Source organism: Strigops habroptila, chromosome 6 (genome assembly GCF_004027225.2).
Source record: "Strigops habroptila isolate Jane chromosome 6, bStrHab1.2.pri, whole genome shotgun sequence".
NCBI classification, from domain to species: domain Eukaryota; kingdom Metazoa; phylum Chordata; class Aves; order Psittaciformes; family Psittacidae; genus Strigops; species Strigops habroptila.
The window spans coordinates 27,827,016-27,850,237 of record NC_044282.2 but is presented as its reverse complement, the minus strand read 5'-3'; the positions used below and the strand labels follow the sequence as shown (position 1 = coordinate 27,850,237).

The 23,222-nt window shown below is 40.8% G+C and overlaps 1 protein-coding gene across 1 annotated transcript; it reads left to right on the top strand.

The window, feature by feature from the left end:
* Nucleotides 1-15,779: 15,779 nt before the first annotated feature.
* Nucleotides 15,780-20,431, top strand: TPBG (trophoblast glycoprotein). Its single transcript, XM_030489598.1, has 2 exons — nt 15,780-15,884; nt 16,266-20,431. The coding sequence occupies exon 2, from the start codon at nt 16,460-16,462 to the stop codon at nt 17,582-17,584; it is 1,125 nt and encodes a 374-aa protein (XP_030345458.1). The 5' UTR covers nt 15,780-15,884; nt 16,266-16,459; the 3' UTR covers nt 17,585-20,431.
* Nucleotides 20,432-23,222: the final 2,791 nt, after the last annotated feature.

Genomic DNA, 23,222 nt, shown 5'->3' with positions numbered 1-23,222 from the left:
TGGAAGATAAACAAAACTATTATTCTCCCATCAGTCAAGGAAGCAGAAAAAAAAAAATCCACAATGAACTCAGACACTTCATCTAGGATTGCTTTTCTCAAATCCCAAAGTGTAGGTATGTAATGAAAGAAAGTCCATTTTTCAGGAGTTTTTCCTGGAAGCATATGAACCAATGTCATACTGAGCACTGACAAACAGCAGTGATTCATTCTATGGCATGCTCAGATGGCGCTTACCAGTATTTACCTATGGACAGCAAGCACAGCAATATAGCTGAAACACTAGGCATCTGCCTCACGCACTGGAAAAACTGGTAGGAAGGTAATTTCTTCTCTCAACACAAGAGAGAATACTCCCAGTGCCTCTCTCATGCTGCAAGAGGAGTACTGAAAAGATTAATGCTTCTGAACAAGGATGCCAGGCTACCAACAGCTGCCTGTGCTGCTTGTGTGAGGAGAGAAGAAAGTGTTCCTTTGCTGCCCATTGGCTCCTGGGAGACATGACAGCCTCCCCGTAAGACTACAGCTGCTGGAAAAAGTTCAGGTCTGTGACTCCGTAACATGTCTAATTGGTCTTTTTAACCAATATTTACCAATAAAATCATGCAGCAGTAGATATTTATAATGTTTGTGCATAGTAGTATATATACAGCTTATAATATAATCATATACACCAATGCTAGTCAGACTTTTCACAAGCAGCTAAGCAAATGGGGATGACTGAAAGTACTCCAGCTATGACCCCTTCAAAAGCCATTTTACCTTGGAATACTTCTTTGTTTCCCTTTAAATCTATGATATCAATGTTTTAATTCTCTAAAGTAAGATAAACACATAAATCCCAATACTCCTTAGGAAGGATTTAGATAAAAATGAAAGAAGGGAAAAAAAATTTTTTTTTGCACAAGATTGTAACTGTTAGCTTGTTCAAAATCTAAGTTTTGAAGCTATCCTGTGAGAAAGGCTGATAATAATAAAAACTGATTCAGCTGAGTTAATCTGTAATGCTGTCTAGAGGCTGCTCTTTATGGTGAGTTAAGGAAGAGCATTTGACATCTCCAGGATGCTCTACACATCTTCACAGAATCTTTTTAACACCTGAAGAGCTACTTTGTCCATAAGGGGAGTATCAGAGAGCCCTGAAAGTTATAGACTCGTTTAGGATACCAAAGTACCAAAAAGGAACGATGTCAGTAATAAAATGGTGTGACCTAAGCAATGCAATCTAGTGAATAGCTTTAATCAGGCTCCCAGAAAAGTCCAGAAATGGAAGGGAGAAATTAGTAAGGGACTGGAATGGGTTAAAAGTGCTCAGTACTAACACTGCTTGAATGGAAATCAGTGCCTTCCAAAGGAGCAAAGCAGGACACGCTTTGGTTTTGCACTGCATTATCCCAAGGATCTATATTTGTTACTCTTACACTGAATCACAGGCAAGAAAAATATTTTAATTAATATGAATGCTAGAACAGGACTGATCTTCTTTCTGTCCTTGTATAGATGGTGCCCAGTTTGGAATATAGCTTACTTCATGGGGCTCAGCTAGGATCAGAAATGTAACATATGGAGTTGTTTGTAGAATCAGCATTGAAATGTAGTCAAACAGCTTCTGCAATTTTAAATCAGTTCTAACCTAGCAGTTATTCCCTTTCTATAATTAAGTCTACCATAACTGTAATAGGAGCTATATCTGAGGCTGGAGAAATGCTACTTTGGCAAAAAAGAACATGATAAAAACTGCCTCATCAAAAGTGGAAAATATTCAAAGATATTAACTTTTCAAAAAGAAATGGTAAACAAGTAATTTAAGCTATCAAAACAATCCTTTTCCTTATTTTAATATTACTGTTCTTATACAGTAATACAAAGACCATCTTGTAATCAAAATAATATATTCTATAATTTGCATTTAACATTTCACCTGAAGTAATTTCCACCCATTGCAACAAAAGCAGGTTTTTTTATTTCTGCTCCACATAATGCAGGAGGCTGCCAGCTATTTTATATGACATGCTTACAGCAATAAAGAAAAAAAGTATACTCCATTCCTATAAAAATAGTGGGTCTCAGCATATTACTACAGTCAAAGCAATTTGATATGCAAAAGAAAAAACAGCTACAGCAGGTCGACAAGGAACAAACAGTATAGGAAACAAAAGAAGCCAACATAAGTGATGAATTTTGAGTAAAATGAAAAGTTCTGGTTGAATTTCAACTTCTAGAGTGTGGTCACCTATTCGTTGCCAAAGCTATCTGACAGTGCATGAAACAGTCCAACGTAACTTGCAGATAGGAAAAAACAACATTTCCATGTTACCTATCTGCAGCTACCTGAAAGGAGGATGGAGAGAGGAGGTGGCTAGTCTCTTTTGCCAAGTAACAAGTGACAGGACAAGAGGTAATGGCCTCAAGCTGCGCCAGAGGAGATTTAGATTGGATATTAGGAAAAATTTCTGCACAGAGAGGGTGATCAGGTATTGGAACAGGCTGCCCAGGGAAGTGGTGGAATCACCATCCCTGGAAGTGTTCAAAAACTCTGTAGATGAGGCCCTTAGTGACATGGTTTATTGGTAGACTTGGCAGTCCTGGGGTAAGGGTTGGACTTGATGATCTTAGAGGTCTTTTCCAACCTAGTTGATTCTATGATTCTATCAGGACCAGTTTCAGATAAGAAAATGTCACTGCCAGTGAGGAAATGGTTAGTACGTAAAAAAGGAATCTGTGTAGTGGCTGAAGTTACAGCCTAAGATATGCACATGCAAAGGCTTTCTGCTATGGATCTATTCCACATTAGGCAGAGAGAGTTATATACATGGTCCCATGCTCATTTACACAGGGGCAGCATAGATCCATGAGAAAGTAGTTTCGTACTAATCCAAAAATATAAACAAGCCTGATTGTATAAATATGACAGGTTAGTTTTCCAAAACCAGAAGTGTTTTATTACTGCAGGTAAACAAGCCAACCACTGAGATACAGAAAGTCAATTGTAAGCTTAACAAACTAAAAATACTCCTCTCAAAATTCACTTGACTTCTCTGCTTAAAAAAGTTTCAGCCTGTAGCAAACATAATTTAAACAAAAAAAAAAAAGATTATTTGCTCAAATTTACTCCAAGCTTTGAGATAATTTTTTTAATTAATGGAATGAAAGACTAGTTCTCTTCCCCATCCAACTCAAGACCTCTGCTATACACAATTATCATATGACTAGACATATTTAGCTCTTTTATTCTGAAACACAACATTTGATGTTTTCACACACTCAGTATTGTTTTCTACAAATTATCTTTATTTCTAAATTAAATAATTACAGTACTTCCCCCCCCTCCCCCCCCTCCAGGATGAAGCTCCCATTAAAAAGTAATTGTGGGATACATTCTTCCCATTCATGTTTCACTATTAAAGGCATTACCTGAACAATGAATAAAACTTCTTTAAGACTACATTGGGCAAGGTAACACGGGAGATGTAGTAAGTATGTTTATATCCTTTCTATCCTTTTTTTTTTTTTTTTGCCTTATAGACTGAATAGTAAGATTTAGGCAACAACAAGAAATGCTAATTCAATTTTTTTCCATATTTCCAAGGGCGACATCTTCATACTGTAAGTTTAACTAGTGCTATCCTACTCATCAGGAGTTTGCAAACAGCATAAATTTATCTTCTAGGGGCATAGACTGTGTTACGGACAAGAAAATCTCTGTAACCAAGAAATAGTTACAAGTCCTAAAAAGTGCCCAGGCTTGAGAATTTAGTTACTTACATGAATAAATTAAATGCCTGGAACCACAACAAGGTTATCATTTGCTAAAGCGGATTTGGGGTTTTTTTCTGAATGAAGGAATTCATCTTCACACAGAATTGGAATCTGAATTCACACGCTGATGGATTATTCCTTAGCCTATTATCAGTCAAACTGAAGAAAACGAACAACGGCCTTAACTGAGGAAGACATAATGAAAAGAGTTAACATGGTTCTGAGAAAGCTGAAAGAGATTTGAGATAACAAAATGATTGTTTTAGCTTTTGAGTTCCATATCTCTACCAGTTTAAATGGCAACTATAAAACCTGGGAATTACCTCGTCCTATCTGAATGGGAAAACAATTTAATTCTGAGCCTGCAACATAAGTAATTGTGTAATCAGATGAAAGCATTTCTACGGAGCTTCTGCTCCCAACAAAAACATCTGCAGAGTGTCACATTAGCTGGGACTTTCATGACTTTATAGCATTGTCTGTCTCATGCACATCTTGGTTAAATAAAATGCCAGCCCTAGTCTTTTGTGAGAGTTTTTCAACATATGTTTACCTTCCCTCCTTACACTGGCTTATTTTCTACACCAGTCAACACTGTTTAAAAATAATCACACCCCATCCAGAGCAAATAAAATCAAGCAATGTTCAGTCAGCTGGCCCCATACAGCTGGGGTTTATTTCAGTCTTTCAAAGAGATTTAGAAGACTCCTAATGAAGTGCTGACAGTTAAGGCAAAGCACAAGCTTCAGTGAACCATCTGATTTTGAGGAACTGTTACTGCCTACCAAGTCACTAAAATCTCTGACTGATGAAACTGTGGCCAATAGTCCTGGCAGTTGTCCTGTGCTCTTAGAAGGTGGTAACATGCTGTCACTGAAAAGGAGTGTGATTTTAAGAGCATCCTTGAAAATCACAAACTCTTCGTTCAGCCTGAAAGATAAAAGCAATTAAAGGCACCTCTATGAGGGCGTAAAAGACAAGTCAAGCTGTGATCTGAGAAATGTTCACAGGTCAGGCAGCAGACACACAAGCTAAGGAGTCAGCTGTGGCCATGCTGGTCTCTGTGTGTTGAGGAGCAGAAGTTAAAAAAAAGAGTTGAACGTGCTGGTGGGAAGCAGAGACGCACTCAGAGCTTTCAGGGGATGCAAGTGATGGGTGCCACATTATGGTTGTCAAGTTGCCCAAGGAGGTCTTTGCTTCTCAGGCATTCTGTGAAACCTCAGAGTTAGTGGGGCTGACAAAGGATTGCAAGCTGTATTTGATCACCATCACAAATCCACTAAAACAGACAAGACTTGTCCAGAAAGGTCCATGATGATACGGTCAACATTTTTTCTCTTTGCTGTAATAAAGAAAGGTTTTTGTCTCTGTTGATCATGAGTGATGTTAATGACACTTGAAGTTCTTCACTGATTCCAGAAGACCACAGTTTGATTCTCTGATTGCTTCTGAAGCCCTTTGCTAGCTTTAGATAGGAGAAAAGAAATTTTTGAATGATGCTAAGTATCTGCAAAATCATAGAGGTGTATGCATGAAGGAGAATTTGAAAAGATATGTCCCATGAAAGTGATAGATGTGCTCAGGAAATATCAGTGTATGATTGTATCTTAAGTATTTTCCAAAGCATACATCTCGTATGCACGCTTGAAGATTAGCTAAAAATCAGCCTGTCATTTATTTTCCAAAACCATTTTCTCCATCAATTTTCAATCACAATTCCTCTCAAAAAGTAAGGGGTGGGGAGAGGCAACAGAGAATCTATGAATGTCCATTAATATTAATGTGTGAATTATTGTTCCAAGTGCCAATAATGTCTGTACGGGTTTCACACCAACGAACAGGCATGCTTTTTGGTAGGTTTGCTAGAATATGGGTACAATTTTCAAAAACATCAAAAACACTTAGAAAGTGGGAAACTTGGGCTTCTTCATATCAGTCACTTCTGAAGACAAAGCTTAGAAGAACCTTTATCTTTAATGCAGATTTCACTGTAAGGCTAGAGATACTTGAATCATCTCAGAGCAGGTTATCTGGGATACCTGTAGCTCTAGCCACAGCTACAAAGAACAGCTCTGGCAGTGTGTGAATTATATAGTTAGTTTTCTATTGGGTGGCTCCACTGGGTTTGAGGTGCGGTAATATATTATTTCCTAAAGGAAGAGCAGAAGAATATAGGCTTCTGAAACAGTTCTAGCCAGCACTAGAGCTCCTAGCAGCATTAAATGAAATCTTGTCCAAGGCCAGTCTTTTTTCTCATGTATTTTTCCAGCTATTGAATTTGCCTTTGTTCTCTTGTGACTCTGAACTGTGACTTGGCAATGTAAGACTGGCAAAGTGAAGGCATTTTTCAAACTGATACTAGGTGCCAGACAAAATGCCAACTGACTGGAAACTCAGCTGTCATCTTTCATATAAAAGCTACCTCTACTTTATGTAAAAGCAATAGATTATTATCTTTGTAATACTTTTTGAGTTTCAATTGAAAACACAGTGAAGAACAAATGAATGCATCCTGCCCTTTTTTCTTCTATCATCTCATCTGGTTCTGCTTCCTGGCTTGCAGCAGTTCTGTAAAAGGTACATGAGTTTGCAGTTTGTCTAAGCATGCTGAAAAGAACAAGTTGACTGGAAAGAATAAATGGAATACTGAACACGCAAAAAAAAAAAAAAAGAGCAAGCTACTATTCTGTCACTGTAGAGTGGTAAACTTTTTTTAAGAAAAAGCTTTACTTGCAGCCTCAAAAATGCCAAGTTCCTGTTCACTGGAATACATAAATGTATCAAGCATTTTTGCAAATAATAAAAAATGGCTTTTTCACATCAAAGTTACTATTAAAAACTGAAACTGTTTTCCATTCAAGAAAGCATTCACAGCCTAGTATCATTTAGCCCAGCTTAAATGCACCCAAGACCTCCATGCCCATTGTGATCAGTTCTCAGTTGGTAATAACTACCATCAGTGACTCTATATTAGAAGCAATAAAACATATCCACCACTGAAAACTTCAGTGGGTTGGGCTTTTTTTTTTTCCAGTGTGATGGATGGAAAAGATGATTTAACCATCTTAAAAACTGCTTTCTGGCCACCTTCCCTGCACCACACTAATTTTAAATTTTTTTCACTTGGTATCAGCACCCTGAACTTCGGAATATTTTAACCTAGTTGTAAAAGAAACAACTTTTGCCTGCCTGGATCTAATTTAATGTAATAAATCTCTTCAAGCAGGAAGGCCTCAATGAGAACACCTTTGTTATGTTGTCTTGCATCACCTCCCTTGGAGGCTCGGTTGGGCTGGCAGTTGTGACACTGCCACCTTTTCCCCACCCTGCTGTGTTTCATGCATCTTTTTGTTTGTTTGTTTGTTTGTTTGAACATCACATAACAAAAATATTTTAATTCTTTCAAAAAAGTGTGTAACTTGTACAATCGGATTTCTTCCACTTACGGGAACCTCTATATCTGCGTGCTCATATTGCCTTGAGGTTATCAGCAACTGGAAGCTGTTCATTCAGTTATTTCTTTTACTTTGTTCTTCCTTTTATCTTTTTGGCATATGAATTGTAGGGAGAAGGACACGGGGACTGAAAGCCTTAGTCTGTGCTGTAGACTCTAGCTGTTCTGTCCCAAATGCAAGTCAAAGCACTGTCAATTAGTTTTTGCTCTCCTTAATTCCCATGAAATAAATTGCCAGTATACACGGTTCACCCTGAAACTAGTATGACCTTTCAAAGTGTTCCATGTCCATACTGCATTTCCATGGAGGTCATCTCCACCCAGGGATGGGAAAAAGCTTCAGAAAGCCATTTTACTCTCTTAAAGGCATTTATACTCTGTGAATATGACACAAGGAAGCCCTAATAAAACAAAGAAACAACCCAAAGACTTTATCTGCAGGACATATATTGTGCAAGTGTGTTTCTAAGAGTTTATTCAACAACATCAAGCATACACTATGGTTCTGAAGTGCATTACAAATATATCAAAAACTAAAATTAACATGTTTAGCATTAGGGTATGTATTACTACTTCTGTTGAAGAGTAGGAAGTTTTAGATTCCTTAACAAATATTTATAATAAAATTTTGTTAATAAATATATTCAGATGACCAGAGAATTTCATAACGAAAAAAAAAAATTCTCCCAGAAAAAAGTTCAAATACATTGTGTTGTCACTTGTTAGTGATAATGTAGGGAAGATAGATCAAAAGTAGATTTAAAAAAATCAAATGTTTTCTTTTTCCCCTTATGTTCAAAACCTACAAATTTTAACATTTTAGAATTTTGGCCCCTTTATCCTCATGTCTCTGTTTGGCCACAGAATGTAACTGGATTAATTAGGTCTACTACTCCACTTCCATTTTTAACATTCTTTTGGCCTCCTACAATTGTAGTCTTTCAGATCCAGAAAATGAAAAGAGATGCTGTAAATTTTTAACTGTTTTACTTCCTTTTTCAAGACATTCAAAATATTAAGGATGCATAATTTTGTTTTGAAATTTCAGGTTAAAAGAGAAGCATATTTCAACAAAGGGAGAATCTTTTGATGGGAAAAACTTTCAAGTTAAAAAATTCAGCTATCAGTGTTCATGTTCATAGTAGTGAAGATTTTCTAGCTCTGTCTTGGAAAGTCCCTCAGCTACAAATCACTGGAGGTTGGGAAAAAATATTGGGGAGTTTATGTTTGTATGGAATTTAATGTCTTTCTTCAGCTACTGGTGTTAGACACCATAAGAGACAAAATGTTGGACTAGGTGACTTTTGCTCCAATGTCATACAAGACTTTAGCTCTTTTTCTGGCACTGAAGTTCTTTCCAGTTTATATTCAGGAATAATAAACCTAATGGGGCAGACTTCAAACCATTTATGACATCAAGCTGATAATTACAACAGACTTTATAATGTAAAATGAATCTAATACCCATAAAGGATACTAAAATAGTCTAATAAGCCCAGTAACATTAACTTTCAATGGCTGGTGATAACACACATCATGTTTCATTATTGCATTAAATCCTTAACGCTAGCATATTTTTAAACACATGAACTTGGACAGAGAAAGCTGAGGTATATAATTGCAGAGGACCTGTGATTCTTGGCCATGACATGAAACAGAAAGGAAAAATTAAGGACATGAATTCCTTAAAACACTCAATTAGTCCATTAGCTCCTTTTGCCTTTCCATCTCTCACCATAATGGGCTTACAGATAGATAATGGACTTCCAAGGGATACAAAGATTGGACTTGCGTGACAGATTCCTGCACTGAAGCAATAGTGAGAAACTGCACAAAACCTACAAGTGTTCACAGCCATGAACTAAGGGAACGAGATTCCCAAAGCTGCAGAAGAGATCAGAAAAAGTCAAAGATTTATCCTTCATACATATAGACTTACATACATCCACCTGCCATTGCGGTCTTTGAGACTCTTTTTCAAGCATGGCAGAAATATAAGTATGTATTAGAATCATGTCTTCACTAGTTTATTCAACTGATTACAGCACAGGGAACCTATTATGAATTCTGATGTACTTTCTTTAAATAGGTGCAGTAAACTACCACTAATACAGTGTACTAAGGAGTCAGTTCTACAGTGTGGGCAAGCTTATTTTTTATACTAAGCATGCTTTTTTCTTTTCTGTATTTTATCCCATCATCTCTACCCACCATGAATTACTATCATTATCTCTCTCTTCCCTCAGTTTTACAGTCTGCTTTGAAACAGAGGTATCTTCTGTAGCCTTTTGCCTGGGCAAGCCTTTGTCCAAACTTTTAAAAGTTAATCTAATCTAGTCTTTCCACATGAGTCAGTGTACATCTAGCCTCCAAATCGCTTTTACTGCTCTTTTCTTTCTTTCTTATTTCTTTCTTGTCTTTTTTTTTCCAGTCCTAGAGTGCCAGAACGGAATGGGGTATTTCAGGTATAGTCACTGGTGCTAATGGGGAAGGAAGGTATCATCTTCCTCCTTTGCTGACAGAATGTGCGACCCCCACAAAAAAAAATCACTGTGTCCCTTGTTTCTCCCACTCTCTTCCAATTCCTAAGTATGCATTCGTTTCAAAACACTTTGAAAGATGCTAAGACTTGAGATAAAGCAGCAGGCTGGGAAGGCAAAGCAAAAGAGGAAGAATCTAGTAGAGGAGGACTATATATACCTACATGTGTCGTGGTGGTCAAAAGCTGGTAACAAAGGATCAATGATCATGTAGAAAAAGAAGCAGGGAACTGATTCTCCAGGCTTTTTAATCCTCTGTATTCAATCATACTTGTAACTAAGGGGAGGCAAATCCTAACTAGGCAGTGAGGTTGCTTTTTACGTCTGCTTTGTCAGATCATAAACAACGGCACAACGTGTAAGACAGTAGAGAATCAAACCCCATATGTTCTCAAATCTGCTGAGCCTTTTATATGCCTTTTTCTTTTTTTTTTTTTTTAATGGGAAATTCATCAAAATCAACTCTTCCCTACGAAGACTTTCCATTTCAACAGGTGGACGTGTTTTCACAAAAAAGGCTTTACATGGAAACACTCCCAACTTGCAGTCCTCTGTGGTTATAGCTCCAGCAGGTCTGCTCGCCAAAGCCAGCCACTCTTACCCACCGGGGAAGCAGGACAAATCAGGAAACACCCCTGGCACCGCAAGGGGCTGCAAAACCTCGGCACAGCACAGCCTGCGGAGTGAGGAAGAAGTGGGACTGTTGTCTGAATTGTGAGGAACACATTGGCCCAGATTCCCTGCAGATCTGGGCTTCTGATTTTTGGAGCCAGGAGGGAAAGTGTTGTGTTTCAGCTCTCCCTTCCTTTTCCCACTGCAGCCAGGTGACTGCCCTGACCTATGCCATCTTTTAAAATCACCTAGAAACCGTGAGCTGATGTGATACCTCGATCCAACCAGGTGTCTTCCTCACACACTGGAACTAAGACAAAATTGCAAGTTGGCCCAAAAAACAGGATTTTGAGTTCAGCATCCACTAAGAACAACCGTGTGCAGCAAGACAAGTCACCATGGCACAGAGCAATGCTAATCCAACAGATAAGCCATTTTGCCATCAGACGTCTAGATTGCTGCTCCTTCAAGGGACATCCCAAGTAGACATAATATGCAAGCTTGACAACTGAAGCCTGCTCATATAAAATGCCCTGCAGTGAAAGTTAGAGGAATGAGGAGTAATCAAAGACAGGTAATTTTGATCCTTCAGAAAGGACTAAAATCAGAAGGCTTGTTTTGCAGAAGGAAGAGTTTTACTAGCTGTAATGATTTACTTTAAGTAGAATTGACATGGAACTTAGCCTAGGTTGTAGAACTAAGCCTTACATTCTCAAAATAATGAAAAAAACCCACCCTGCAACATCTTAAAATCCATATAGCAATCTATCAAAGGTAGCTTGAAAGCAAAAGACATGCATTATTCCTGAGCAAGGAAAGAAAACAAGCAGGATTTAAAGTTTAGCCTGACCTGTTTAAGCATGCTAAATTCTCTGTTATATTGTGAAGAACCTGTAAGTGGTTATTCAGCTTGGCTCCTGTTGCAGATATTCTACATGTCAGAGCATGCAGAGCTGGAGTGCAGACAGGGATGCACACACAGTGGCAGCACCTGGAATTCAGCAGGTCCTCTTCCCAAGTCGGTTTTTTTCCTAATGTATTCTTGACCCCCAGCTCCCATAGCCAGCTTTGCTGGAGAAAGTCACCATTGTTTCCTCATTTGAGTAACAGGTTTTAACAATAAACCACTACTGGAAACACAGAGAGCAGGTAAAGAGTCTCTTTTCACAGTTTCACCAGTTTTCAGAGTTGCTTATATTCAGGTGGGGGCACATTGCCTCATACCGTCCCTTCAACCTCCACTTAAGGCATGCAGGAGCCCTCAGGATTTACAACAGTGTATTATTAGAGATACCCGGTTAACATGTTTTTGAAGACCTCCCCCAAAAGGTTACTTTTAGCTAGCTATTTTTTTTCTGTTAGCAATGGGAACATTTAATATGTTTCCACTGTATTCAAAATCAACATTATTTGTATTAGACTGACTTTTATTATTTCAGTTTAAAAAGGACAGCATACAAGAAAATGCAAACATGGTCTTATCTTGTATAGCAATTAATGGCTGCACAATTTCCAAGCAGATACACAGATAATCACAGAGTTTATCCTGCATTCATCATATAGACAGTGAAAATCAGAACAGACCAGGAGATCATTTGGACAGGATGTTTCTGTGTCTGGAACAAAGTGCTAAGTTAAAAAAAAAAAATAAATGCTTGAAGATTGTCTTCTGTATTGCTTTAATTTATATAAAAATTTAAAACTATCATGTAAGTTTAAAAAGAAAACCAGAACATGAATGGTTATGGGTGTGAGCATGTGAATGCTTAATAAAGCTTTCAAAAAAGAATTCAAGGCAGCATTTGGCTGCCTATGTATTTTTATGGCACTGTTGTAAGAATCCTGATGGTGTTTCTTCAAATGAAGCTAAGTCCCAAGGAAAGCAGAAGGTGTCCTTTGGGAGACCTGCTCAATCTCACCATGTGAGGAAGCAGATGGAACTTGCAGCTTCCCACTTTGTGGGAAGATATTTTTGGTAAAAGAAGAGAATTCTGGTATCTGTGCTATTGCTCACTTGGTGTATAATCTTTAGCACATCATAAATACCCTTCCAAGGCCACTTCCTATGAAGTGCTGAGTATCTTCATGCAATATTGAGACAACATAGAAACATTTCACAGATTAAACATAGATTTCCCTGTCAGTAAAGAAATAAAATATTCAAAGAAAAAAAAAAAGAAAGATTATAGCTATTGCATGGAGTCCTACTCCATGCTGTTCCAACTCCTTGGACATTAACTGGAGTCAGGCTACTCAGTCTCATAAAAGGCATCCAGCATTTTTTAGCATCTGACCAAGGGGCTTTGTGAAGATTATTTAGGATGGGATCCATCTCAATTAACTTAATGAACAGCCTTGAATTTCAGTGTCTGAAATAATCTTCTGGGTTTTCCTAAGGACGGTGGAGTGACATGAGCATCTACAAATGCCACTTTATTCCTCGCTAAGGTGAGAGCCTTAGAAGGAGTATAGAGACTCAAAAGCTGTCAAGCAGTATGGTTACCTCAGGTTGTCCCTATGACTCTGCATTCCTTTAGGCAGGTGTCACATTTTCACTCTGGGGGAGCTGAAATACTGGAGTACTGATTTTCAAAAGCAAGCAGTTCTCCTCACTGTCACATGAAGCAAGCTTTAACCTTCTGGAGGAGGACGGAAAGAAGTTTCCTTCATGATTCCACATGACCAGCATGTCACCCAGCCCCAACCTGAAGCAGCAGAAACACAGAGAGACTGAAGCGTTGCCTCAACTCTTCCACCTTAACATGAACCTCTCAGTCAAACCATAAGATATATCAGCCACAGGAACAGCTTCCTTATGGTGAATTATCTCCCAGTTTGAGTCCTTTAGGCAAGATGATATATTTTCAAATACTGTTTTAAACACTCAGAAGTTTTACATAAACTTTATGCAAAACAGTAAGATGAGATTCTATGGGCTGTGCAATGCAAATTCAGAAATTAATCAATTGTAATAGCCAAAACTGACCTGAAAATACATTGGGGGTGTTTTTCTTCACTTTCCTAGTACACATTACAAACACATCCAGGAGATCCATTCAGTGTAAGTGTATTCACCAGAAAGTACCATTTCCTTTTTGCGGTATGCCTCTGAGAAAAATTGTTTTATTTAAACAAGAAGAGAAAAGAGCAGATTTGCAAGTATTTTTCTTCCTCTTGCAAGCTTAAGCAGGCTTAGCCAGTGCAATTTACTATGGGAATAATAGGAAACAATAGGAAAATATTTGTTATTTATTGTGTTACTGTGGCATATTTAAGCACCTGTCAGGGAGCACTCCATAAACACAGAACAAAAACATGTTCCCTGCCCAAAGTGGTAACCTGGTGTGCAGAGCAAGAGGCACAGACCCAGATATGGTACAGTCATGGAGAGACAGGAGCTGCCAGGACAACTTTGGTCAGCATGATGAGCAGAACAGTGCAATTGCTCTTAATTGCAAGATTACATTAAATGGCTATAGGGATGCTCAGTAAATGCTCAGTAAATATTTTTTCTATGATTTATCTCAGATTTTTTGGTAATATCTGCAGTTACCTGTTTTTAAAAGCTATCTCCTTTTGGAAACTACCTCTTACTGGTCACTGCATTTCACTTGTCTAGTAGTCCAATTTGTGGTTGGTTTTTTCTTTTCTTTGACTTTTTCAAGGAATTTTAATAGATTAGAACATGACTGTCTCTTACAAAATGCAGGATATCTTTACCTATCTACTTTCCTAAGCACTGTACTAAGACAGGCACGTGCATCTGGAACGCAAATACCTTTTAACACACTAAAAACTCCTGCAGTGTAGTGCCACTGTTTTTTTAACTCAGCATCAAAGCATTAACTTCCCAAACTTCTGGCATTACTTGCGAGTCCAAGATCTCACTTGTATCGCTATTTCCTTTCACTCCGTATTTCCTTTTCTCCATAATCTTCATGCCCCTGCCTGGCACCCCAGCCCCAGACTTTTCTATGCCATAATACCACTGCCAGGCCAGGGAGGGGAGAACAATCCTTCAGAAATCATTATTTTAGCTCATTAATCCCCAGACTCCTAGGCCGATTTTCTCAACACTTCATACTGGATTCATCTGTTCATTTCCCCAGTGTTTTTTGACAGCTGTAAGATTTCTGCTGACTTTACAAAAAAAAAAAAGGAAGCTAATGGATCAGGAAAGCAGAAGGAGATAAAGAGCATAATTGATATACGGGGAGAAGGAAATCTTGTGTAAGCAGTTATCAGAAGGGTAAGGAAAGCCCAAACGAGTCATAGTCTCAAAGTGCTCAGATTCACTTTGCTGAAACTGGTTATTTGAGTATACCGATATGTCTTCTGCATTAATTAGATGTTATTTAACTATCTCAATCACTTCATAAGGACCAGTGGCCAAATGCAGCCCCCATAACAGCTCCTACCATTCACCTCTTTCTCAAATCCCTGTCCATGGAGTACCCAAGCGAGTCACCCATCTAAAAAACAGCATTTGTACTACCTGGACTATTCAGCCATGCCAAGGCAGTTTTGAGTCAGCCACAATGACCAACCCCCTGGTAAATAAAAACTGGTAAATACTTCACATACGGATAGATATTTAGGCTTTTTTTCTCACCATAAGAAAGTCTAAATCTCAGACTTCAGCTATCAATTTGTGGCCCCCCCCTTTTTTTTTAATAATTATCACTATTTGCTGTAAGACCTCTACAGATTCTGGTGGGTTTGTTTTGGGGGGTTTTGGTGGTTTGGTTTTTGTTGGTTTGGGGTTTTTTTGCTGTTGTTGGTTGGGTTTTTTTGTTTGTTTGTGAGGGGTTGGTTGGTTGGGTTTTTTCCCCTTTACTTTTGGAGCTCGTTCGGCGTATTTTGTTGCTGGCGTTGCTCCCCCCTTTCCCTGCACAGGCGGGACCCGCAGAGGCCCGCGGAGCCCCCTCGCCATACCCGTGCCCAGGGCGGGCTTCGGGCGGGGCCGCGCCGGGCCATCCCGCGCCCCCCGCCCTGGGAATCCCTTGGGATTTCCCAGTCCTGCCGGCCCGAGCGCACCGATCGGGGAAGCTGCGGACCACAGCACCGAGCAGCCAGGATCCGCCGCGGTGCCCCCGGCCCCAGCGTCGGGCGAGCACAGGTACGGCGCTGCCAAGGCGGAGAGGGGGGCGCGGGGCTCTGGCGGTGCTCCCCGCCACCGGCTCTCCCGTCGCGGAGCTCCGGATCGAGCAAGCGCCGCCGCACTATCCGCCCACTCCGCCGCGCTGAGGGGAGCTCCACATGGGGCGGCCCCGCTTGGCGGCAAAGTGAGCCTCCGGCAGCACCACCTGGGCCGGGGGGCGAGGGGAGCGGGGCGCCGAGCGGACCCTCCCGGCGGGCTCCCGGCGGGGCGTGGCCGGCGGCTCCCCCCGGCCGGGCGGCGGTTGGTTTCTTCTGTCAGCGGAGGCAGGGCCAGGCGCGGCGAGGGTGGGCGGTGGAGTTGGGGGCAGTCGGCGGCGGCCGCTTGCTCCGGTGGAGTTTGCTCCGGACGCGGGGCGGGAGGTGAGCGACGGAGCCCGGCTCCGCGGCGGGTTTTGCGAGCGGGAGTTTGCACCGGTCGTGGCGCGGAGCGGAGGGGAGAGCCCTGGGACGGGAGTGCTGGGTGGGGAGCGGCGGGACGCGGCGAGTTCGACCTTTCCCTCCCTTCCGTGGAGCGGAGCCGCCGGCCAGGTGGGAAGGCGGCGGCGTGTGTTGGAAGTGGGGAGAAAACTTGTTCCTCGGCCGGCTCCCCTGCTCCGCCTCGGGGCCGGGACCGCTGGGGTGGGCCACTTGTCGGGGCCGGGGTCCGAGGCGCGGGGCCGGGGAAGGCGAGTGGGCGCGGGCGAGCAGAGCCGAGCCGCGCCGCCCCGCCGCTGCCCTCTCCCTTTCCTCCCGTGCCGCCAGGTCTCGCTGAGAGAAGCGGAGCCCAGCCAATCCCGGAGGGAAGCGCCTGCCCCCGGACAAGGGGCTGCCTGGAGCAGGCAGCGCCTCGGCGGGAGCCGCCTCCCGCCTCGCCTCGCCTCGCCTCGTCCCGCCGCGCCGCCCGGAGCCGAAGGCGCCCGGAGGGGAAAGTTGTGTGCGGGGCCGGGCCGGGCGCGATGCCGGGGCGCGGAGCGCTCTGCCTGGGGCTGCTGCTGCACGTCCTGCTGGGCTGCGGGTCGGCACAGCAGCCCGACAGCTGCCCGGACTTCTGCAAGTGCTCGGAGCCGGCCAGGACGGTGAAGTGCGTGAACAGGAACCTGACGGCAGTGCCGCCCGACCTGCCGCCCTACGTGCGCAACCTCTTCCTCACCGGCAACCGCCTGGCCCGCCTGCCGCCCGGCGCCTTCCCCGCCCAGCGCCTGCCCGACCTGAGCGCCCTCAACCTCAGCGGCAACCACCTGCGGGCCGTGGAGGCCGGCGCCCTCGCCCTGCCCGCCCTGCGGCAGGTGGACCTCAGCGGCAACCCCCTGGTGTCCCTCAGCCCGCAGGCCTTTGGGGAGGGCGGCAGCCCGCTGGAGGAGCTGGCCCTCCGCGGGGCCCTGCGCGACCACGGCGTCCTCCTCAGCCTGGCCACCATGCTGCAGTCCGGGGTCCTGCGCAACCTCAGCCGCCTGGAGCTGGCGGACAACGGGCTGCTACTGCTGCCCCCCGGCATGTTCACGGCCCTGCCCGCCCTGCAGCAGCTGGACCTCAGCAACAACTCCCTGGTGGGCCTGCGAAACGTCTCCTTCCAGGGGCTGAGCCAGCTGCAGAGCCTCAACCTCAGCGACAACTCCCTGGGCGTGCTAAGGAACGGCACCCTGGCTCAGTTCCGTGGCCTGCCCGCACTCCGGCGCATCAGCCTGGGCCGCAACGCCTGGGTCTGCGACTGCGCTATCGAGGACCAGGTGGCCTGGCTCAAGGAGAGCGACCAGGTGGAGGGCAAAGAAGCCCTGACCTGTGCCTATCCCGACAAGATGCTGGGCAAAGCCCTGCTGAAGATCAACAGCTTGGACCTGAACTGTTCCATGCCCATAGACCTGCCTTCCCAGCTACAGACTTCATATGTGTTCCTAGGGATAGTCTTGGCTCTCATCGGGGCCATTTTCCTCCTGGTTTTGTACTTGAACCGAAAAGGAATCAAAAAGTGGATGCATAACATCAGGGATGCCTGTAGGGATCACATGGAGGGCTACCACTACAGATACGAGATCAATGCAGACCCCAGGTTAACAAACCTGAGCTCCAACTCGGATGTCTGACAAAGCGCCGAGGACACAGGGCAGCGCACAGTAGCTATGCATGAAAAGTCGACTTATGCTTTACCCTCATGCTTGCTTCCCTCCCCACGGAGAAATCTCAGACGTGCTTGTAACCTGAGGGGGACATGCCTTCCTGTGCTGTCAAGTTCATTTTTGTTCTGCGACGCTGGGCAGCTGTGCATGGCGTTGGGCTGTATGTAGGAAAGAAGCTGCTACTTCTTTTCCCCCTTTACCCGTCTGTGTTTGTGGGAATTTTTTTTCAAGATGTCAAAGAAAAAAGGATTCTCTCTGATGCTTCAAAGCCACCAGAGTTTATTAAAAAATTACTGATGCAGACACCATTCAACAAAAGCTGTCTCAACTTTTTGGGAAAAAAAATAATGTTATGTTTCTCCGTGCCGGTTTTGATCTTGTATATCCGAATTGTGATGATGATTATTCCATTTCATAGGCTACCTTGAGATAAAAACAAAACAAAACAAAGAAACTCCTTTTAACAACAACTCTGTTACAAAGAAAGAAATTGAATAGTGAGCATGCACAAATACTTTACAGTTTTACATGTTAGGAAACTTAGTAAGTAAGTAAGATCTCAGTAAGTCTCTTACTATTTTGTAAAGTTATTTTTGATTGCAGTTTACGTGGAAAAAGAGGGTTTTTTATACAAACTGCACCTAAACTCCATCTGAACTATTAAATTCAATAAACAGTCTTACAAGAACTGTTGTGTGGAAGTTTGCTGTTCAATAAGAAATGTATGAACATCTTAAGAATGTGGATAGCTTTATAGTCTCTGAATTAATAGCCCTGCAGTAGTAATCTGAATAAAGTTTTACATAAATGTGTAGCTTAGAGACATGTTTGACAGTTTTGTGAAATATGCTAGGAGAATTAACACTGGTGGTCAATGAGGAGAGCTGTTTCACTTAGCACAACCCCCAGTCTGCTCTCTCAAACCAACTACAAAACATCGAGACAGATGCTAGGGTCCACCTTACTGGGAAGGTACAAGCTGGTAGAATTTTCATAATATCTTCTCTACCAAATAAAAAGAAAACCCAAACCAAATTAAATTCCAAATAAAATTATACGGCTTGTAAGCTAAAGAAAATTTTACCTGAATGGAGTTGTTTATTATAAAGCCCCATACTTTCATGTCCTGAACTAAATTAAATGCAGCTAAGTCATGTGGTTGGCAAGCTTTGGGCTTGTAAATCAATGCAGCACTTACCAAGTGCTTACTGATTCATTTTAAGCTCTTGGTACTCTTGATGTCCTGTAGTGATCTACATCGAGTATTTTGATGGAACTTTACATTTATCTTAAAGCTTTTAACAGGTGCATTTCAGTATTGTATGTTACTCGTGCTTATTACTTGCTTGGGAATGCATTTCCTTGTAAATAGATAAAGCATGCAAAGAAAAACTTCAAAAATTCATCATTTAATATGCAACTCTGATGGCATATGTAAAGGTTAGCAAGAACCTTCCAATGGCCACCAGTAATAAATGCACTTTTTCTAATCCATTTATAGATTCTTAATGAAAAAGAAAATACACCAACTGTAAAAGTGTGATGTGAGTCGGTATCTATCAGTATATCTGTGGAGCTTTTTCCATGGTCACTGTTACTTGAAGCTCTTGAGCATCTCTAAAATTTTATGAATTACTGGTTGATTTCCTTTGCTTTCGAAAGTGATGGTTTTCTCATAGATACATGCCTTTGGTAAGAGCTCATAAATATAAAATAGTCCTTAAAGTATCAGAAGAAACGTAATCTATTTTGGGCATCAGTATTATTCAAATGCATTTTGCTCTCCTTGCAACTTCAGACAAAGCAAGTAGCACAAGTTGGTTCAGGCTAATTTTCTATTGCTTCAAATCGTCTTTCTTTAATAGCAGGGTTTTTTTTTTTTAAATAGTTTTGTACATTTGCCCTCAAAAGTAAAAAAAAGAAGTACAATTACTGTTTTTATAAATCAGTGTATTCTACAGTTAATGTAAGTTAAGTGCTAGCCTATTTCTCCTGCTGTAATTTAAATGTACGAGCAATATCTGGTTAACAGCGTATGAATTAAGTTTGTGGATTCTTAAAAAGCAGGCTGCTGGTCTGAATGTTGGCTGCGTATATTTTATGAATAGTGTAAAACCCCCAGTGTGAATAACTATTACTGTGGAACTATGCAAACTGTTCATACTTTGTACGCATAAGATAGTGTATGTAAGAAGCTAGAATTTACAATAGCTATGCAGTGTGCTTTGTTGTATCGGTTATTTTGGAGATTATCAATTTACACTTATTCGTACAGTGCCAAGAGGAGTAGAGCACCATCCTTGCTTAGGATGCTCCTGTAATATAATAGATAAAATATGTACAAACCAAGCCATTTCTTGGGCAATTTCTTGGGTTTTGTTAACAGATACTTTAAAGTAACTACAGTAATAGCAGTTATTTCGTGATGTATTAATGTAATGGCCATGCATTTATAGAGCTGTGTAAGGATAGGCAACGACTTTTATTGCAGTCTCTCACCAATGGACTGAGTATTTGTATAGTGAGCAACTGTAACTGTTGTACTTCACCTATTATTATAAAGATCATTATTATTTTTGTATCATAGAAAGTCACTGTAATAGAATTTTATTAGAGACCTGGTGATGGCTACTTTAAAATAATTTTTGCCATTTGCTTATATGTGTATTTATTAGGATGTAACAGTTGGCATGTGTCAGTATTGTGTTGGATAATGTTCTCCTACAGTGTTTGACCAACAGTGAATGCTTTGGTGTTTTGTACACTGCATTATTTGATCTTAAATCCCCTTTCATAAACAGTGCTTGAAATTTGTTTTCCTTTCCTTTTACAATATAGTTAGACATATAGTTAACAGTGGCACTTGGCAGACATTTAGAAAATAGCTCCCACAGTGCTTCAGAACTTGGTTAAAAACTATACCTTTAAAATAACATTAATGTAAGGGTTCTTCTGAAGCACTTTTTATAATCTTACTCTGCTTTGACACCTGAAATTCTAATTGATTATTATTTCCAGAGCAGCTTTATTAGCAAGGCTGTTTTATTCATTCATTCTTCAATAAAACACATGCAGTACTAAATGCCTCTAAAATGTGTTTTGTATACATAAACCGCTGAAGTTCTGCATGACGCGGTTGTCACCGATGATTCTAAGAAAACGTCTAGTCTAAAATAGTGGGCAAATCTTCAGGGAAGGCTGCACAGTTAAGCAGCAGAATGGATGGTTTGACCAATTTTTAACTGCTTTCTTAAAACTAGTTTTAGTTGTAATAAGCTTAAAATTTTCTTAGAAGAATAGCATAAGGAATTGACATAATTTAAATATATTTTCTTAAAGTACTTTGGGTACAACAAAGCTGTTGTCAGGTAAGAAATAGAAAATTCCCCAAATCTTTCTTTATCTGAGGTTGCTTTATATTAGATCATCCAGCACTTTTTTATTTCAGCAACCCATAATATTACCAATGATTTTGACATTCAGAAAGTGATTTGAAGTTTTGCACAACTGCTTTAAATGTTTTCATTCAGGGTAATTTTCCTTGTAAGCACTGGTGACAATCCCCAGTGACATGCCAGCTAGCGAAGCAGTCTGTTCAGACCCATATTCAGTTGTTGACTGAGATGTCACTGAAGACAAGCATGGCAAAATATTCAAAATATGACTGCACTACGATCCCAGCTCTCATTATTCTCCCAGCATTTTGCCTGTGGTATGCTTTGCTCTTTATGCATCTGCATAATTTCTTTTTTTTTGCTTCATTTTCTTAAGAAATCCATTAAAAGGAGTATCATGAATCTGCACAGGTGGAGGAATCGGTCTGACTGCACCTATATTTTGAGATTTAGCATCTTCATTTCCCCTTAAGCCTTAATGTGGAAAAGAGCCTTTGTCAAAGTGGACAGAATGAAAATTTGATTATTTTTTTTTTCTCTTTAGCAGCTGAATGTTCAAGAAGAACCATTTATTCTCAGCATATGATGAAGGAAAATAGTATTTGGTAAGAAAAACATTTTGGTTTCAAGCTTCCAAATGCCATTTATATTCTATGAGAGAGAGTGGAAGGGAGAGGCTTATAAATGAAAGAGAGATAACTGTAATGGGCCGGCACTGGAAATCACAACACTATTGCTTGCTCAGTAGCAATTGCTGATTGATTCTTTCTGTTACGATCTGGTCAGTTTTTACAGATACAGCTCTAATTTCCTCCTGTTGCTATAAATAGAAAGATTTTACTAACAAGTGGTGTCACGTCCTATAATATTTGTATTGCAGGTGTTTACACTCTGAGATTCTTGTGAGCTATAATAGAAGATCAAATTTAATTCAGCATCTGCTGAATTAATAATGACTAGATCAGGCCCATAACTTAATGCTCTCTTTTTGCCAACACGCTGCTTACCAGTTGCAAAGACCCTGGCTTGAAATCAAACAATGAAAGGCCACGTCAAGGAAGAGAGAAAGCATTCCGTTTGGGGAGTGTAACATTTATTAGATATTTCAGATGTGCTTAGAAGAGAGACACAAACCATGTGGGAGCTGAGGGTCCTTTGCTGATAACAGGAGTAAATACTCTGTTAGCTTCAAGAGTCAATACGGCAGTAGCAGAAAAGTGATGCTTTGTACCAATACAATAAACCTAACAGCTCTCTTCTCCCACCTTGGAAAAAAACCCCACCAAGCTTTTAGAAGTAAGAATACAGGTTTGCAATGTATGCATCCTTAAAAAGGGCTTTTGCTTTGTCATCTGTGTTACAATTTACGTGTTGTCATATCCTTGGAAAATCTTGCCATGCCAGAAGTCATCTGTTGTGTAGGCAAAGCTTGAAATCAGGCCTTGCATTCCCAGTGTTAGCCTAAGGGAAGAAGGGAACTATTAAGAAAATTAAAATGGTACTTTAGATGGCATATTATGTTACAGTTAATAATTTAATACTTGCAATTATTTATATTTTTCAGTGTTCACTAGATAGCTTTTCTGATGATAGACTCACAGAATAAGAGATTTGTGTTTTCTAGGAATTATGCATGAAAGCATCTGAATAAATTAGCAATGTTGTTTGAATACATACAGTGCTGAAAATGTTAGAAATCTTGTGTTCTAGAACATTTCACAATTCTAAAATTTCTAGATGTGCAAGAAATGGCTATAACTTTTTCAGGTTGAAGTTTTGTTTCTTAATTAAAAATTCTTCTTGAAGAAAAACACAATAAAATATTTATCAGATTGCATATAAATGTTATTTGTTCACCCTTGATTTTATTACTGTATATCCTTAGAGATATTGAGTGCTTTGCTAAAGCTGTAGTTGTATTCTTTTTAGCTCAAATTGGTGATTGTGCTGTGAATTTGCATGATATAATAGTAAAAAGCATCTTCCATCTAGATAGCCTGATTAATTTCTTTAGAAACAAATTCGATCAGTGAATATAAGGGATTGTGTTTTAACCATTCTTGCTATTTTGGATGTAATTTGATAGCTTTTTTGGTTTTTAATGTATGCAGTAGTGATTTTCAAGTTAGGTGCCGATTCTAAATTTAATAGTAATGGATTTTCAGGTTTTTAATGACTAAATGAAACTGTGTGTTTCAGAATCTTAAAAT

Coding starts and splice junctions, on each gene's coding strand:
- TPBG (XM_030489598.1), top strand. CDS start 16,460: ATGCCGGGGCGCGGAGCGCTCTGCCTGGGGCTGCTGCTGCACGTCCTG.